The following is a 20188-nucleotide window of genomic DNA, read 5'->3' as shown; positions in this document are numbered from 1 at the left end:
GTCTTGCGCAACCGTCTGATCTCTTCTTGGCAAAGAGCTTCCCACAATTCTTCCCAATCTGGAAGATTCGCCCTGCTCAGAATGCTCTGGACAAATGTCTCCCACTCCTCGGAGACTGCGTTTAGGGCGGTCCTCACCATCAACACCTGATCCGGCGTGGTCCCTATGGAAGTCAGTTGGTCCCGGATCTCCTTCAATCTACCGAGGAAGTGATCTATCTGCTCCCCCTTCTATATCTGGGATGACCACAACTGATTCTCAAGTAACATCTTCCTCTGCACAGAGGTATGCTGGTACAACGTCTTCAAGGCGTCCCACATTTCCTTTGTTGTCTCCTTCTTGGCAATATGTTGGACCACATGATCCTTGACCCCATCAAGGATGATGCATTTCGCCTTGGCCATTGCCTCCTCGTACTTTTCATTGTCAGCCGAGTCAACTGGGATAGCCATTATTCTCAAGGCGAATGCCTTGATGCAATGTCTATCTAGAATGGACAAGATCCCGGCCTTCTAGACCACAAAGTTGGACGCTCCATCCTGCTTGTCCTGATCCCTCAGTGCATTCATGACCATCTCTCTGCTCTTCCATTCGCCTCCTCCGAGTCTCTACTTCCCTCTGGAAGTTCTCTCTTCGACTCCCTCTGAGTCTCTACTTCCCATCTAGAAGTTCTCCCTTCCACTCCCTCTAAGTCTTGATTTCCCTGCTAGAAATCTGCCTGCCAACCGTCGAGTCGCACCTCTCAGATCTCCTATGCACCTGCAACACTAAGCTAGATTTCTTGTCTAAAAATTTGCGTAGGTAGCGACTCCCTCTACCTTGGTTTTTCCCCGTTAGCTATTGTTCTGTCTTGGCAGCGATAGTACCCCACCAGCGTCACTTCTCGCAAACTACCCATAGCTTCCTAAGCCACAGCAATAGGAGGACTGAGCCTCTAAGCTCTGTGAATCCCGACACTGGCTAAAATGCTCCCCAAGCCAACTGCGTCAACCCTCCTGGTCTCTGCGTGGCTCTTCGTGAGCCCTTTTCTACCCTCCTTAGCCTCTGCGTTGACCTCTCTTCTGGCCCAAACTAATGACGCAGTCCCTCTGCGTCAACCCTTCTCTGCTGCTTTAAGCTAGAACTTCTCTCACTCAGGACAACTATTTCTGCTGCAAATGCTTTGCTTCAGCTGGTGCCTTCAACTCTCCACGCTCTAATACCATGTTGAAAATTCTAAGTATTACCCGTTAGAAATTTTAAATGTATTCTCTAGTTTATTTCTCCTACCTGTTAATTACGAACAAGTTATTTAAACATATAAATATAGAAATAAACACAATACAGTCTCAACCATCTACAGGTCAACAGCTGAAAGAAATAGCAAACACACAAGTGACACTGTTATTTTTGGACAACTCGTCTCCGGAAAAACCCAACTTGGAAAAACTAGTGCAGCAACTCATAGGGTTATTTTATTATGCAGTCTTTCCTAGAGTACAACTGGGTGCCAAAACAACTCACCCAACAGAGAAAACAATCCGGCAATAATACCTTTTTATTCAGAAGCAAATATTCAGAAAATCTGCCCCACGAAACCCTCTCCAGTAACCTCTGAAGCTCAGCGTCAGCCCAGAACCCTTTGCGTCAATCCTCTGAGGCACTGCGCAGCCTCTACGGCCCTCTGCGTCACTCCTACTGCCCTCTGCGTGGATGACGCAGGCCCTTCTGGCCTCTGCGCAGTCCCTTCTAGCTCTGCGTGGCTCCCTCTGGCTCAGCGTCTGCCTCTCTCTACTTCTGCGTTGGTCTCTCGAGACTATCTTTGCCTCTTTGTCCAGTACTCACTGCCCTTGCTACAGACTGATCACTGATTCAACTTTTCTTAGCAAACCCCGCTCTAGAAAATCGAATGACTGATCACTCTGGTGTGTTCTCCAACTAACCCTCAAGCCTCCTCTTATACTTTTCCTGTTGGTCCTTCAACGGCCGAGATTACATCTCTAATCAACAGCTAAGATTAGATTTGGCTTGATCCATGTCTTTTGGAACCTTCTAACCCAGTTTTATATTAATACCCATTAATATTTTATTTTTCCTAAGTTTAGACTTAGAAACTCCATTAAAAATATTAATTATTTTAATATCTCCTTAACCGTGTAGAATCTGCCCAAACCATTTCTTGATCTTGGAGATCTCATGGGCTTTAGCCTCTCCACCAATTTTCATGGCTAGAGCACATCCGATGCTACCCCAAATCAACACTTAGTTCTAGAAGGATGGGGCTTATTCTCTCCATGACCTTCCACACCAACCCCATTAATTTCATCTCACTCATCCTGCTGTCCCCTATCAAAGAAAATAATTACCTTTAATTGGACTCAAACTTTATAGATACACAATGATTTTTAACAAAGTATATTGTTTCCACACAAAGTCCTAAATATAAGCTAATGCATTAAGTATTGGATTATAAGAAATTCTACTTCAAGACAGTTCGGATCTATGATGGATGTTGTGGAAACGATCTTAGACCAGTGTTGTTTGCGTTGTTGATGCCAAAGGAAATACCAAACTGTTTTCTAGTACATACAGAAGAACTGTTGAAATTAATACTAGAATGCAGTAGAATAACATCCAGGAAAACATCAAAATACAATCCTAAACTTCCACTCATTCATTCAATGCAAATGGACCCACCTACATTATTGAACCATGTAGAAAGCAGCTAGGAATTCAAACATACTTGAATGTCAGATTTGGAGCATTGTTCACAGGGATCATAATTCAAAATAAATTTAGTTATAGTTTAAACAACCTCAGAAAAGTATGATGCAAACCTGTGTGAAGATTGCCTTTGCATTGGAAATTCTTAAACGCGTGGAAATTTCACACGAAGCAAAGCTGTCAGCGATGGATACAACTACATGACCTGCCAAAACCACTGCAAGGTAGATAATAACTGCAGTAACAGCCATAGGCATATCAATCGCAATAGCAGATCCCTTGGGCAAGCATAGAGTTTCTAGTGTGTTGGCAACTTGGCTGCAAAACCATTTCGACAACCCTTTATATTAGTCAGTTTCATTATATATATATATATATATATATATATCAAACTGCAGCATATTCCTTGAACAGTAAGAATAAGATGGAAGATTAAATTGCAGCTGAAAACTGAATCTTCTATTTCAAATCATGAATGTAAAATGTGAAGCGACATTTGGATATCTGAAGCAGATTTTACCTCATTTAGAAATTGCAAACAGCTTGACATTCTAATTTCTTACAGATATTTCAAAATCAACCAAACTAAACACACTGGTATATTCACAACATACTGCTTAAAATATGAATGAGTGGATAACAACCAAAGAAATGAAGCATACAACCATACACCAAAATAATAGCAATATCTAGCTGAATTTTTATTATTTCTATTTTTTGTTGTGTGTTACATAACTTGTGATTTTGATCTGATATTTCTGGATCCATCACATTAAAACTTTTAGTCGACGTTTCGAGCCAGAAAGTGTGACTAGTCATTAGGACACTGATAAGAAATCTGATCAAGCATTGAAAAATAAATAGGTGAGAGATGTGAGGTCAATAAATGGAAAAGACTCAAGAGACATTAGGTAAACATTAGATGGTTAAAAATAATAATAACAAAGGGATTAATTAATTAATATCAAGAATTAAATGGTTATTGTTACCCACCACCTGTGGGTAGTATCCATAGGAGACTTTTCTCCTAGATGGTCCTCAGCCGGCAGCCGGCAGCCAGCAGCCCCTTGCAACGACGAGATAGATCGATGTGCCTCTATCTCTGCCACCTAAGCTAGCCATATGCTCCCTTGCCCATTTGTTATGATCATATGTTTGAAGATGGGCCTTCCAACCCCGAAGGTATGGGTTTTTAATATTTATTGTGTAGTTGGGTATTTTTGTTTACTTATCATGGACACTTTTGGGCATGGATTGGTGGGGTAATTCGGCGGAAAGAGTGGGCTTGGTTTGTACTCTTGTCTCCTCTGTCCAATTTGATAGTTAGCCTTATATCCTAGTCTTATGGGATCTCCTTTATTGGCTATTAGCTTTAGGGGTGGCACTACATGGTAAACCTCGATTTTGGTTTCGTGGTACTGCTTCCCGACACCATATACATCACTCCCCTTCGCTCATTATAACCCCATTCACCATATTTCCTCTCTAAGTCCACATTTGTCCATTGGGTCCACATGGAGTTAGCCTCCCCTTCCCCGTGTCTACAGTTTGAGTCGAGCCTAGAACAATGCCTCAAAGGTTGATGTTGCTAAAAAGAAAATAAAAAGCATCATTTGACCACTCTCAACAGGAAATTTACCATAAAATGCAAAATATGGTCAGAACATACAAATTTAGCATGTGGGCAAAAGCCAACATGAGCTCTACCCTCTATCATTATGGCCATCACCCTAGTTCCTAGGGCCCCTATATGAGCCCCTTGCATCATTAAGGTACCCATGATTGTCCCAACCCTTAGTGGGCAATGAACTGCTTAACCTTAAGCAGGTATTCACTGCTACATTATTCACATCATGCTCTCATCCCCTAGAGCCTCAAGCAGTTATATAAGAAAAATCGATAAAAGGCAAAAGGCACATGAAGAAGGGTGGAAAAACAAAGGTCAAGGTAAGTCATACCACGATGGCTCCCTCCTACATTCATACACCCAAGTGTGGTCTTCCCTTAATATGGCTGTTGGAAATACTGAGGGGGGGTGAATCAATATTTCTTTTTCAACTATTATTTTACCAGTTAAAACATTTATATTCAAAACACAAGATGAACAACAAGTATCAATGCTTTTATTAATATAATCTTTGCAATAAAATAGATACAATATATAAATGGTTGCAATCAATTGCCAAGCACCAACTTGGACTTTTGTGAGGCTCCAACCTCCAGAGATCCAACTCTGTTTCACCAAGGCAACAATCTTGGACTTAGGAGCACCAACTCCCAAGGACTTCAATCCTTCCAATTCTTGAGACACCAGTCCCAAGGACACCAATCCTTCCTACTTCTGAGGCACCAATACCAAGGACTCCATTGCTTCTTACTTCTGAGGCATCAACCCCAAGGACTCCAATCCTTCTTACTTCTGAGGCACCAACGCCAAGGGTTCCGACCCAATCTTGTCAAGGCATGTTTGATAGTAATGTTCTGCTCTCAGAACTCTTCTTTATTGAGTTCTATCTATTTACAGCTTCATTGTAGTTTCCATGCTACAGCATCAATGACAACCAGTCTTCTTATGAAGAAGTCTTTACAACTCTTCATACTGTCCACACAGAGTCTCTAATAGCCTTCATGACCTCTGATAATGTCTCCACACAACTTTAGTGAGTCTACTATTAGCTGCACTAAGCTCTGCATAAGAACCAACTTTCTGTTCAAGCATTTGTTCTTACTGTCATAGTAAATGCTTCAGCATGACTGCTTCTCTGCTGACTACTTCTCCCTTCAAACAATGTCAAATAAAACTTTATTTATTACATCCCAGAATTGTTCTACAGACTGCATTGTGTACCTGATTAATTCTTTCACAGGGTAACACGATTAGCAAAGAAGCTCACCCTTAAAATGCCCCCTGTCCTGTTGGTCCTTCGGCCCTTTTCTGTTCTGCTAGACCCTACAACTGCCTCTGTTTCCTCCTGCTTTTTCAACAACAACATCCAACTTTCCTTATTCTCGGTTTTTGTATCTTCCTGATGCCTCTAACCGTCGGTTTCCCCTTTCTGCTGGCTCTTCGACTTCCTCCTCGGTCGCTGTAGTTTCCTCTGCACTCGCTTGATCCTTCGGCTTCCCTCCTCGGTCGCTGTAGTTTCTCTACCTATTCGAATTAACCAATGCTTCACGAACACGTTTATTCAGAAGAGAAGGCCGAATTACAAAGGAAATGATGCTTATTAAACAATATCAAAGAGAACCCTTTTTTCTTTAACAAGGTTCATACACAGGACTTTACTGTTAACGGAGCGACTGTACTAATCAAGAGGCCCCACCTGACACGTCACCATCACAATCGCAATCGCCATCGTTTAGGCCCACTGAACTATCGGAACCATTATTATAGGCTTTTAGCCTAAAAAACCCCCACGCAATACAGATATTGAAATACACAGGAATAAAAGGAAAAACCGACCGAAATGCTTAAGGGCGGACTTCAAAATCATTACACCCGCATCTATAACTGCATCGAGTCTGCTGTGTAATCGCAATCAGCAGCTTCCAGAAGTCTTGTATAAGTCGAGCTCATGACATTACCAATGGTCGATGGCCGATTCTACTGCTGATGCGATATAGCCTTAAGTCAAACTGTAATGTTGCATCGGGTTCGCAACATATATCGCAATCAGCAGCTTCCAAAGTCTTGTATAAGTCGAGCTCATGACATTGCCAATGGCCGATGGCCGATTCTCCTGCTGATGTGATATAGCCTTAAGTCAAACTGTAATGTTGCATCGGGTTCACAACATATATCGCAATCGGCGCTTCCAATTCGGCAAGGCCTTAAGCACTTGCAATATGGCGGATGCGACATAGCATTAAGTCATATTGCAATGTTTCAGCGGGTCCGCATGCTTTATCGCAATCGGCGCTTTCAGGGGTGACAGCCCTTTGTACATTGCGATATGCGAGTTCCGACAGGCAAATGCAATATAACAATAAGTCAAACTGTAATGTTGCAGCGGGTCAGCAACATATCGCATTTCGCATGTTTTAATGGGGCAAGGCTTAGAGCCCAAATATAACGATACACATGAAATACACTTAAAACCCGCTTTGAAGCACTTACCCAGATTTTCGCTGTTTATACCGAACATATATTTCTCGTCGGGTCTGCCCATGTATATCGCTATCGGGGGTTTCGGGTAGTGGCTCATAATATAACCCGCCGATTATAATTTCTCCGATATACATATATTTTCCAGCTCCAATAGTGTATTCCAATATATATATATATATATATATATATAGATATTTCTCCGCTCCTTTAACTCTTCTGCTCTTCTTTATGCTCCGCTCCTTTAACTCTTCCGCATATATATGTATTCCGCTCTTCTTTGGCTCTTTCGCATATATTACTCCCGATATGGCTCTGGTAGCTCCGATAGCTCCAATAGCTCTGTTTTGCTCTTCTGATAGCTCTGTTTTGCTCCTCCGATAGCTCTATTTTGCTCCTCCAATAGCTCTGCTTTGCTCCTCCGATATGTTAACTCCTCTTTTGATGACTTCTTCCTCTCGGTTCTTCTTGGGCATGTATTACATGCGATGCTCCTCCGATATGGCTCCTCTTGCTCCAATGTCTTCCTTTGGATTTGCAATGTCTTTCAATGACCTTCTCTGATAACAGACTCTTACTCATGGCTTTTCTTTTATGATGGCCTTGCTCCTGTTTCTTCATGGATCTGCTCTGCTTCCCCATGGCTTCATATCATCATCTAGTATCTAGAATATTGAAATATTGACATCAATGACAACCTAGGTCAACAATGGTTACCCTTGTACTGTGGCATGTGGCTTGGAGCCTTCCCCTAATGCCCCATTCCATTCCGCCATTATATTGTTAGTTTTTGTAGCATCGGATGGTGTTCTAGTCTTGAAACTTTGTGGAGAGGCTAAAACACAGGAATTCTCCACAACTCATAAGTCGTTTATGGAAATTCCACCTAGAGATAGCTCAATTAAAATAAATTGACCATCATTTAAATGTTTCATAAGTCTAACTTAGGAAAAATGGTTAATTAATAGTAATTAATTGAAAAAGGTGAGAATTCTCTAGAAACTCACATGGATCGGCTTAGAGATGATCACAACCATCCATTAAGTTTTAATCGTGGCCGTTGGTGTCCCAACTGGAGATTATAAGAAGAGGTCGATGAATAGATGGAGAAACACACCCGTGCAGATACTCAGTGATCAAGCTAGTTCGATTTTGCAGTAGCAAGTGATTCAGCAGCGAGATTGTGTGAAAATTCCAAACTGGAACCCTATGGCAGCAACTGATATTATTTCTCCTAATTGTTAATTAATTAACAATTTATTTGCTACAACAAATATCGAAATAAATACACTCCAACCTTCACAAATAAAATTATGTGGAAAAAGAAAACGCTAGAAGCTGAGAAATGCTAGCACACACACACATAAAATTAGCATAGTTATTTTTGGACAAAAGTCTGTGAAAATTCTATCACTGCAACATCTGATTTACTTTTCCTACTTATTCTCCAATAAGTTATTTATGAAATTCCTTCAATAAACATTAAAAGAAATTCTGCTGCAGATATCACACCGTAATACAGAAATAAACACCTGTACAAGAATCAACAAATTGACACAGATGTTTTGAACAACAGTTCCCGGAAAAACCCAATGTGGTAAAACAGGTGCAGCAGGGGAGGATTTTATTATTCAACAATTCTTTAGTACAACAGGGTGCCAAACTGGCTTACACAAACAGAGAAAAAAATTCTCCAGCACTTCTCCCAATCCCAACGTCAGCCAATGTTTTAAAACTCCGACTCGACTCGGCTAAGGGTCGACTCTGACTTTGACTCCGACTCGGCCGAGGGTCAACTCCGACTCGGTATCAACTCGGTCAGCTCGATTTCAATGACTCGGTCGTTGTAAAAAGTACATTAAATATTTATTTTTTCTATTAAAAAAACATAATTTTAAAGATTTTCATTCATGTTTCCAAACACACAGCATTAGAATATAGATAGAAGACAACATATGATCAAAGTAGGCTAATGAATATATCCATTATATCAAAATGGCACCCAGTGCACTGTCCAATACAAAAATGATCATGATATGGAGATCAAAACAAAAACACATAACCAAGGAGGCTAGAAATGGCCTCTACAACAAAAGTAAACTATGACTAGTACTATTGGCTACTATTAGAGGAGCCGAGATCATGTGGATCAATCTCTGGATCATCATCAAAGTCAGACAGGGGGCCCCATGGCTCCTCCTCATCATCATCTCCAACTGCAACTGTAGAAGTGGTAGCACTAGCAGGCTGTGCAGCAGCTACAAGCTGAGATAGACGAGATATGCGCTTCTGTCGTGGCTGAGCAGAGGAAGCGCCTGCAACTGGAGGACTTGCTGGCTCTGAGGCTGAGGCTGGTACAAGTGGATCAGGATTTGCATTCAACTGAACATTATGTTCGAGTGATGCTATCGTCTGTAATTCATAATCCATATCCTCATCAGAAGCAAACTCTGTTGGATGACTCTCCACTACCCAATCTGATGTTGGATCAATGTCTTCCAACACAATGGGATCTAAATCAGGTCTTTTGTTCAGCAATTGGTTGCGCCTGAGTCGGAGGTTGTATTGGACATATACTAGATCATTTAACCGTTTTTTATCCAAACGGTTTTTGTTCTTTATGTGAATCCTCTCAAAGACAGACCAATTGCGCTCACAACCAGTAGCACTGCAAGTTTGACTCAAAATATGAATTGCAAACTTCTGCAATTCAGGACAATGGCTACCAAAAGCCTCCCACCATTGTGCTGCAAAAAACATAGGAGTGTAATGAATTATGAGTTAGCTCAACAAAATTACAAATTATATCCAACTTTCAAATGATAAACGATTTAACAAAATAAGTATTAAGAATTTGAAAATTGAAATTTTTGTTTACCTAGCTCATCTGCTTCCCTTGCAATCTTTGCTAGGTTCTTCCCAAAGGTACCTGAAGCAGTGTTGAAGGTTGTGACCTGTCGGTGTATCTCCAACTGATCACACTCCAAAGGGATCATGCAATCAATGTAGTCAATCAATCCATCTCTAAACTCCCCCCTCAAAGCTCCTGTCGCCTTAGCTTTATAATGATACCGTGGGTTCAAAAAATACCCAGCTGCATGTATAGGGCGATGGAGTTGATTGTTCCATCTTTCATCAATGATTGCCCAAATGGGCCCATACTTAGCTACTTTATCCTTGTATGCCCTCTTTATTTGCTCCTTTGCTTGATCCATAGCCTCATAAATGAAGCCCATAGCCAATCTTTCCCCGTCCACCAACCGCAACACCTTAACCAGTGGCTCAGCAAGCTTCACAATCTCTGTTGCCTTTCTCCAAAATATTTCTTCATTAACTTTCTTTTTCAATTCTTTGCCTTCCAGTTTGTGAGACCACTGGCTTTGACTCCATTCTTCATTGGAAAAAATCTTTTGCAAGTTTCTACTGATGGCAGGCCTAATAATATCCCTGCCCCTTGTGTGTTTCCTCATCAGGCTCAAAATCCATGAATGGTTGTAGATAAAATTTTCTATGCTTTTAGCATGATCTACAGTGTTTTTGACCCAATCTAATTTGTCAATATCCTCAAGCATGAGGTCTATGCAATGTGCAACACATCGGGTCCAAAAGATGGTTCTGTGTTTTTCCTCTAACAATTTACCAACAAGAACATAGTTAGAGGCATTATTTGTGATGACTTGAACAACATTAGCCACCCCCACCTCCTCAACAACCTCATCCAATAGCTGTAACAACAATTGCCCATCTTTTACCTTATCAGATGCATCAACTGATTTTAGAAACATGGTTCCCTGTGGGCAGAAGATAAGAAAGTTTATGATGGTACGGTTTCTTTGATTAGTCCATCCTTCTGACATGATGGTACATCCTGTTCTTTCCCATGAGTCCTTGAAATATTTCAAATACTCATTAATGGAGAAAAATTATTTCTGCAAACGATACCCCTTAGCTCATGCATAGTAGGGTCTTTGAAGCCTTTTCCAGTGGCATGTATGGCATCAAACATAGACTCATAATATGGTGAACGGGAAGCATTGAAGGGGGTATCAGCATCATACCACCATCTAACTATGTAATCACAAGCAATCTCCCTCAATTCTTTCATCCAATGGTCATCTAAAGTGGGTTGCATATGACTTCTACTAGCTTGAGGACCATGTGCATCTGATGGAGAGGAAGGAGTGAAATAACTTTTGATATTCATATCAACCTTTTTCATTTTACCCTTTCCCTTTTCTTGAATAGACTCAAAAGAGGGAGGAACATATCGGAAGGGGTTGGATGCATCTATACAAGGGATAGAAGAAGAACCCTCAAAATCAAAAAGGGGGTTGGTAGCCATCATTTTTTGTATATTCCTCTTCCTCCCAATTTCATCCTCTAGCTCTTTTTGCCTAGCCTTATCTTCTTTAAAATTCTCAAAGTTGGCTAACAAATCCTTCCTAATCTCCCCAATCTCTGGTGATGTACATGGAATAATTTGGCCTCTAATCCCAGCCAAGTGTTGTTTCAACCTATTAATGCCCCCAGGACCTTCTTTAATTTTCCTATGGGAAAATTTGCAATGCATTTAACTATCAACCATTTCGACATATGCCCAAGCAGCATCTTTCACTCTAAGTGCCATTTTTTGACTTGGAAATGAAAGCAAAAAATCTGAAATGAAAACAAAACAAAAAAAATTGATTCAATGTTCATTTCTTTCACAAAAAACACTCTTTAGGATTTCCAGATTTGCACATAAAATTTAATAAGCAAAAACAGATTTTTACAAGTGAAAAAAAATACCCCCAGGCACAAACTACGTCCTCAAGCTTGCTCCAAGAAACCAACTCCTCAACACTGCTCCAAATGGCTGCCCAAGAAGCTTCTCCCTCCAGCTACAATGCTTGCCCAAGACTCCTCACTGCTGCTCCAAAAACAAACTCAACAACTCCTCACAAACTCTCACTAAAATTCTCACTCCAATGCATGAGATGGTTGTGAGGAAATGAGAGGGGTTGGGTGGATTAAATAGGGTTTAGGAGAAGGGAATGGACCCCAAAGACAAAATAAACGAAAAAAAAAACCAGTTTGGAGTCCCCCACATAAAACATTTAAAAAAACGTTGTTTTTATGGGTTACTAGATTGTTGTACACAACCCAACCGAGTTGTTAGACAACCTGGCCGGCTCGGTATTAACCCAGTTAGCCTAACCGTTTCCTAGGCCGGGTCATAGTTGGGGGGTCTGGCTCAGACCAACTCGGTCGAGTCGATTCCGAGCTGGCCATTTTTTAAAACAATGGCGTCAGCTTGGCTAACCTCTGCGTGGCTCCCAGACACTCTGCGTCAACCCCTGCTTGACTGCATCAGCCCTGTGCCTCTCTACGTCACCCATGCAGGCCCTCTAGTGACTGCGCAGTCTCCTGCTGCCTCTGCGTCTACCTCTCCTGCCTCGGCGCTGGTCTCCAGTGCCTGATCCCGTCTCTCTATTCCATACTTGTTGCCTCCTAACTGCTCACCAGACCACTATTTCGAACTTCTCAACTAACCCCGCTCCAAAAATTGAATTGATTGGTCTCCCTCAGTGTGTTCTCCAAGTGACCCTCGAGCCTCTTTTTATACTTTTCTCGTTGACAAATCAATGGCTAAGATTAACTCTGGCTTGATCCATGACTTTTGGACCCTTCTAACACAGTTTTATATTAACTCACATTAATATTTTATTTTCCCTCAGTTTAGACTTAGGGACTCCATTAAAAATATTAATTATTTTAATATCTCCCAAACCGTTTAGAATCTGCGCAAACTATTTCTGGGTATTGGAGATCTCATGTGCTTTAGCCTCTCTACCAATTTTCGTGGCTAGAGCACATCCGATGCTACCCCAAATCAACACTCCCTCTTAGCGAGGACTATGTTCTACTAATACTCCTCACTGAGTATCACCCTGATCATTCGGCATCGGTCCCTGTGCTAATGCTAAGCCTCCCTGCCCAACATCCTCTGCACTACTACATCTTGTATTGATGCCCATAGCTCTACTACTGCCACTGTTGCATCTGTACAATGACTCCCTCTGCATCCGTGCTATTGTTGGTCCTTTCTCCCAACATTGCATACGCACTGCAACTCCCTCTGCATCCATGTTGTTACCACTCCCATTTTTGCTACTGAAACGGGTTCTTACCATCCCCATCTTTTCCCTGAAGTAGTCAAATTTTGTCCTTCCAAGGGCCTTGGTGAGGATGTCCGCCACCTGTTCTCCTGTAGCAGTGTAGCTCAACTGTACAGTGCCTTGTTGGACACAGTCCCTGACAAAGTGACACCAGATATCAATATGCTTCAACCTATCATGAAACACTGGATTCTCAGAGAGCTTGATGCAACTCTGATTATCGCACATGATTCTGATCGCCTCCATATTCCTTCTGAATAGGCTCACACAAAGTTGTGCTCGCCGCCATATACTCTGCCTCAGATGAGCTCAGAGCCACAAACTTTTGTTTCCTACTGCACCAGGAGGTCATTCCTGATCCAATGTTGAAAAAATACCCAGAGGTACTTTTCCGATCCACTGGACTTCCTGCCCAATCTGCATCAGTAAATCCACTCAACCTGGTAGCCTTATCTTTGGTATACAAGAGTCCATAATCGATTGTTCCCTGTAAATACCTGAGAACGTGTTTGGCTACTGCCCAGTGTGCCCTCTTCAGTTCCACCATGAACTGACTGAGGGTGTTGACAGCATAGCAAATGTCTAGCCTTGTGTTGACCAGATACATTAGGGACCCTATGAGCTACCTGTATAGGGTGGGATCAACATCCTTGTCTTTTGATGCATCAATCTTCTTTGAGTTGGTGATCATTGGAGTAGCCATGGGTCTACAGTCCTCCATCCTTAATCTTTTCAGGATTTCTATAGCATACCTCCCTTGCCCAAGGAAGATTCCTCCCTTCTGCTGCCAAACTTCCAACCCTAGGACGTAATGCATTCGTCCCAAATCCTTCATATCGAATTATGTGGCTAGATTCTTCTTGCAGTCCCCAATGAGCCTAGATGATCCTGTCAGAAAGAGATCATCCACATATAATACTAAGATTAGCGGCTCGTTCTCTACAACCAGATAGTAGAGATTCGGATCCGCGTCACTCTTGACAAATCCCATCTTCTGCAAGTAGCCATCTATTCGACCATACCATGCTCTAGGTGCTTGTTTCAGCCCATACAAGGCTTTCTTCAATCTGCATACATGAGACTTCTTCTCATGTGTCTCAAAGCCCTCTGGTTGTTCAATGTATACCTCCTCTTCTATTACCCCGTTCAGAAAAGTCGTTTTGATATCCATCTAATGAATCTCCCATCCCATCTAAGCTGCAAGGTATGAAACCGGATTCGTCCAAAACCCTGGACGAATCCCGAATCGGACACGATTCTGTCCTGACACGTGTCATTCTGGAAGGACTCGTCGTGTCCTCTTGTGGCACGTCGTGTCCAGGGGCGTGTTCAAAAAATGGAAAACGTGTCACGATTTTCAGATCGAGTCCTGGTTTCGGATTCGTTTTTCGGGTCTGCTGCTAGGTTTAAATGCGCTGTCTCTCCCATTTGACGGCAATTGCAAAGGAGTCGGGTCGTAAAACAGCGATTTGGCAAAGCCGCAAAGGATTCATTCACCAGTTGCAGCGAGGAGCGGACCGCATTTAGGTTTATATTCGCATTCAATCAGCGATTCACTGTTCAGCAATCTTGCAGGTTAGTTTTGGCAGTGACTTGTCTTCGTTGTTCTCCTTTCACGCTGCCGCGGACATCCTCCTCTTTACCCTCACGCTGCTGTTTAACAGTTTAAGGCTTAATGCAGCCATTGTTTGGCTGGCTCTTGCTGCCTGTAACAGCCCTTGAGGCTTAACGCAGCACCCTCCTTATGGCCTCACGGCCCTCACCTATTTGCCTAACGCTATCCTTTAAACTTACAATCTGCCATTCTATATTAATATTGAATCCCATAAGTCCTGCAGTAACTCCAATATCTAAAGGTAGAAGGGACTGATTCTATATTCATATTCTATCCAATTAGTCCTCCAATCCGATATCTAAAGGTAGAAGAAGGGACCCTTAACTTCTGAGAGAACAAACCTGTGCAGAAGATATCGCATAAGCATTGAGTTGGCAATCTATATAATAGCAGCTCAGTGTCAATGTTATATTGATTTCTGTATTCAATTAAGAAAAACAGGGCTACCGCCAGGTCTGTCTTGCGTTGAGAACAAAAAAATTGTTATTGCCGGTCTAGAGTGCAGGTGCCGAGAGTAATAAAGTAGTTATTTTTTTTTGTTTAAGAAGCTCATTTTTTAGTTTGTAACGAGGGCTGGTTAGATTTCGGTTGATAGGTTTTTGGCAGCTCACAGACAAATCTTCACTGTTAAAGCCTTTGCTGCAACCTTCCTTTCCTTCCAGCCCAGATCTGCCTCATTGAGCCACTTTTCTCTGCTTTGCGGGATTCGTTTTAGCCCGAGCTTATCACTGTGGACTGGAGAGATTAATTTCTGGGTTGATAAATTGTCAATTTTTGCAGAGAAGTATAGATAAACAGTATATGTGATCAGTATCACTGAGTTAAAATCTTACTTTTATACGGTTTTGTCTGTTGAATCTTCTATTACTTTCTTTAACAAGAAGTCTATAATATCCAAGCGTTTGCAATACAACTGGATTGCTTCCATTCCTCAATTATTTTATCATTTCAGTCCCACCTGTAATGTCCCTTCTCACCTGTACAGTCCCTAATAAAAACTTGTGTTTCAACTTCTGTTGCATCCTCCTCGTTCTGATGACACTCAAGAACTTCAACTGAATCATCAGCCACATCAACTGAATCATGAATCTCTACAACGGTGGATGGATAATCTGATTTTTATACAGCAACATAGAATACAGCCAGTGAGCCACTGATATATACTATAAAATGAACTTGATTCTTGTTCATTTCTTTTGCTGTTTGCATTTTTAAATTTTTACAGCAGTTTGACTGTTTGTTCATTTTTTTTACAGGTTGAGGTAACATGGCTCAATCAAAGGCAGCAAGGAAGGGCAAGAATGTCATGGGTAGAGATGCTCTTCCTCCCCCAATATCATCAGAGTCTGCTGCAAGTAATGTTGAGGGAAGAGGACTTAAAGACAATGAAAAATATCCATTGTGGAAATATGTCACAAGAGAGGATGGGCCAAACAACAAGGGAAAGGGAGGAGGCAATGTGCAATGGAAATGCAACTTTTGTAACATTTCTTTCAAAAGCACATATTACCGTGTGAAATCACATTTGTTGGCTATACCTGGTTGTGGGATTGGATCTTGTAAAGTTATTACTTCACAAGAGAGAAAAGAATTGGAAAAGGAGGCCAATGTTGGTATGGAACATGTGGCACTGGCTTCAAAATTAAAAGCACCCAAGGGCAAGAATGAAGACCCCCTTCCATTTTTGAGGAAAGCCACCACCAAATTTCCATTTGAGAGTTCTACTTCTACTGGGGGACAAGCATTAAAAAGAAGATCACTTGGTCCAATGGACAAGATTTTCCAAAAAGAGAGACGGGAAGAGCTTGATCTCACCATTGCCTTCTTCTTCTATCAAAACTTCATATCATTTAATGTTGCACGTTCACCTTTATTTGTTGAGATGTGCCGAGCTCTAACTCAAGGGGCTCCAGCAGGGTATGTGCCTCCTGGGTTAGAGAAGCTGAGAACCACATTGTTGACGAAGGCAAAAAAAGAGGTGCAAAAAATGCTCGAGCCTATTAAGGCATCATGGCCAACATCTGGGGTTAGCATTGTTTCTGATGGATGGACAGATCCAGCACGACACCCAATCATCAACTTCATGGTGTCTTCCTTGAATGGTCCAGTTTTCCTGAAAGCAGTGGATACACTTGGCGAATACAAGGATGCACAATTTATGGGTGAGTTATTTATTAGAGTTGTTGAAGAGGTAGGTGTTGATTCTTGTGTGCAAATCATTACAGATAATGCACCTGTTTGCAAGGCGGCTGGCATGATTGTGGAAGCTAAATATCCACAAGTGTTTTGGACACCTTGCATTGTCCATTCATTGAACTTAGCACTGAAATCCATTGCTTCTGATGTGCTTTGGATTGGAAGCATTATTGAGGATGCAAGACATATCCGTAACTTTGTGCAAAATCATACAAATGCCCTCACTATCTACAAGGAGTACAGCAATCTATCATTGTTGAAGATTGCTGATACACGGTTTGCATCTTCATTCATGATGTTGAAGAGGTTGAGGGAGGTCAAGACTGCTCTTGGGTCCATGGTTATTTCTGAGTTTTGGTCTTTTTGGAGAAAGACAGATCAGGCAGCCTCTAAAAGAGTGAAGGACATGGTACTAGATGATGCTTGGTGGGAGAGGGTAGATCTAATTATTCGGATCATGGACCCTATCATCTCTTTGCTTCGAGTTGCAGATACAGACAAACCCATCCTAGGAGAGGTTTATGAGGGATGGGATTCCATGATTGAGTCTGTGAGGAGCATTATTCTACAGAGTGAGTGCCCCCAGTATGAGACATCACCAGAGGCCTTCTGCGATACCATACATGATATTCTTGTCCGCAGATGGGACAAGAATTGTACACCTTTACATTGTTTGGCTCACTCATTGAACCCCAAATACTACAGCCATGAGTGGCTGAATGGTGGACCTTCCCGCAGATTCCCTCCTCACATGGATGGTGAAATCTCACAGGGGAGGAAAGAGGCATTGAAGCGGATTTATCAGGATAGTGCATTGCTTGCTGAGGTGGAGGATGCCTTTGCAGAGTTTTCCACTGGCACTGGTCGATTTGGAGGTTATGATGTGATTAGAGACAGGGGGCTTAAGAAGCCCTACTCTTGGTGGGCAAATCATGGGGCAAAAAGCCCTCCTCTTCAGCAGTTAGCCATGAGGCTCCTCTCTCAGGTGACTTCATCCTCTTGTTGCGAGAGGAATTGGAGCACATATGGGAATTTGCATACTGTGAAGAAGAACAGGCTTGAGCAGTCCAGGGCAGAGACAATGGTGTATGTGCACACCAACCTTCGTCTTATTTACAGGCAGAGGGAAGAGTGGTTGAGGGGAAAGACAAAGATGTGGGATGTCTTTCCTGAAGATATGGGTCTGGACACCACTGTTGAGTTGGCATTGGCCAACATGGATCTCGGTGATCCAGTGCTAGACCCTATTAGTTTTGATGACTTAGAGGGGTCAACCTCCATACCAGCAGATGCAGAGGCGACTATGGATACAGGGGAGGAGGAGGATGCAGAGGAGAGCAGTGGGGACCATGATGATGGGGACAGTGATGCTGATTGATGCCTTGAGGCTTGTATACCTATAGTTGTTTTATATTTTCTATTTCTATTTGCCATTGGCATTGCACCAACACTACCTATGTAACAGATTTTGATTTGATGACTTAATGAGAAAACTACAGTTGTCAGTGTGTTTATCTTACTATCTTGTAGTTGTAAGTTGTCTTTCAGTTATGAATTATGAATCATGATTTAAATTTTTAATAGATTTATCATTTATGTGACCAGTACCACTGACATTTATTTGAATTTTGTATGTACTATGCATGTTAATAGCTATAGATGAAGATCTATGTTTGAAATCAATAAATTTGTATCATTAATTAAAATTTGTGTAAGAAATATGCTAATAACTAATTTTTAATATATATATATATATATATATTTTTAAATATATATATATATATATATATATATATATATATATATATATATATATATATATATATATATATTTTAAATATATTATATATATATATATATATAATTTTAATAAAATAATATATAACGTGTCCTGTTCCGGGGGTCAGCGTGTCCCGAATCCGACACCACGAATCCCGAATCCCCGCGTCAGGTGACTTAGGCTGCAAGAGATATCACCGTCCTAATAGACGTATACCTGGCTACCGGGGTGAAGGTCTCCTCATAGTCAATTCCTTCCTTTTAAGAATACCCCTTAGCCACAAACCTGGCCTTGTATTTCTCAACATTGTCGTCTGCAACGTATTTGATCTTGTAGATCCATCTCGAACCTACCACTGATCTGTCTTGAGGCCTTGGCACTACCTCCCAAACATCATTCACCATTATGGAGTTGTACTCCTCTACCATCGCGTCTAGCCAAACCTGATGTTGAGCTACCTCCTTGAAACTGGCAGGCTCCCCATCCTAAGCTACTAATGCCTGATATCTATCTGGTTGTTTTCGCTCCCTCTTATTGTTTCTTGGTGCACCGATGAAGTCCTCTGCATCTCACAGAATCTGACAAAGTTCCCTGCTAGTTCTTCCTCTGCGAGCAGGTGCTTCTATTAGCTCCTCCTCATCCTAAGAATCTTCCTGGCTCGAGGAAGAATTTTTTTCCTCTGTTGGTTGAAGAGGCTTGACTAGCGGCTCCCCTTTTGACTGCTCCTCAGAAGGCATCTCACGAGATTTTCTGAAAGCCCTATCCTCCATGAATTTTACATCTCGTCGAACTACTACCTTCCTGCTCCTTGGAAGGTAGACTCTGTATGCCTTAGCGTTCTCGCTATATCCCATCAGAGATCCCTTTTCCGCAGTCTGATCCAGCTTCTTCCTCTTTTCTTCTGGTATGCGGCAATATGTTAAACTCCCAAATATCCTGAAATGACTGACTTCAGGTGTCTTCCCTATGAAAACTTTTTCTGGAGTAATCTTGCCCATCCCCTGATGAGGAGTCATGTTCTGAACATAAACTGTTGTGTTGCATGCTTCCGCCCACAGGAATTTCAGCATATCCTGATCATACATCATGGCCCTAGCTGCTTCTACAATAGTCCTGTTCTTTCTTTCTGCTACTCCATTCTGCTCCAGATTGTAGGGAGTTGTCTACTCCCTTCTGATGCCCTCCTTAGCACAAAAATCAGTGAAGTCCTTATCAACATACTCTCCACCATTATCTGAGCGCAAAACTTTTATTTTCTTCCCAGTTAGATTCTCCACCAGAGCCTTGAACTCTTTGAATCGACAAAAAACCTCGTCCTTGGTTTTCAAAAAATAAATTCAAGTTTTCCTTGAGTGGTCATCAATGAAGGTAAGGAAATACTCAGCACTACTGAGAGCTTTGACGGGCATAGGTTCGCAGATATCTGAGTGTATCAATCCTAGTACACTCTTGGCCCTGTGTTTGCTCCTAGGAAATGTTGCCTTAACATACTTTCCTAGAGCGCATCCTCTACATACATCATCTCATTAGGCTTAGGAGGCTGTGGGTAAGTTGCAAAGTGAAGTTTGTGGTGTACTGTAGTCAGAACAGTATCTAACAGGGCAAGACCAAGGAGGAGGGAGTTATTGCCA

The 20188-nt window shown here is 41.8% G+C and overlaps 1 protein-coding gene across 3 annotated transcripts in view; it reads right to left on the bottom strand.

Moving 5' to 3' along the window:
- Positions 1–20188, bottom strand: part of AAE17 (acyl-activating enzyme 17) — a 351148-nt gene that overhangs the window by 290768 nt on the left and 40192 nt on the right. For all 3 annotated transcript variants that reach the window (XM_089374866.1, XM_089374867.1, XM_089374864.1), the window contains exon 4: positions 2817–3021. In XM_089374866.1, the coding sequence (XP_089230992.1) occupies positions 2817–3021 (205 nt within the window). The remainder of the gene's footprint in view (positions 1–2816; positions 3022–20188) is intronic.

Source organism: Pinus tabuliformis, chromosome 8 (assembly GCF_031772625.1).
Source record: "Pinus tabuliformis cultivar Carrire ecotype Pingquan chromosome 8, CPIR1, whole genome shotgun sequence".
Lineage (NCBI taxonomy): Eukaryota > Viridiplantae > Streptophyta > Pinopsida > Pinales > Pinaceae > Pinus > Pinus tabuliformis.
Note: the sequence above shows the minus strand (reverse complement) of the source record. Positions and strands in the feature narration are given on the sequence as shown.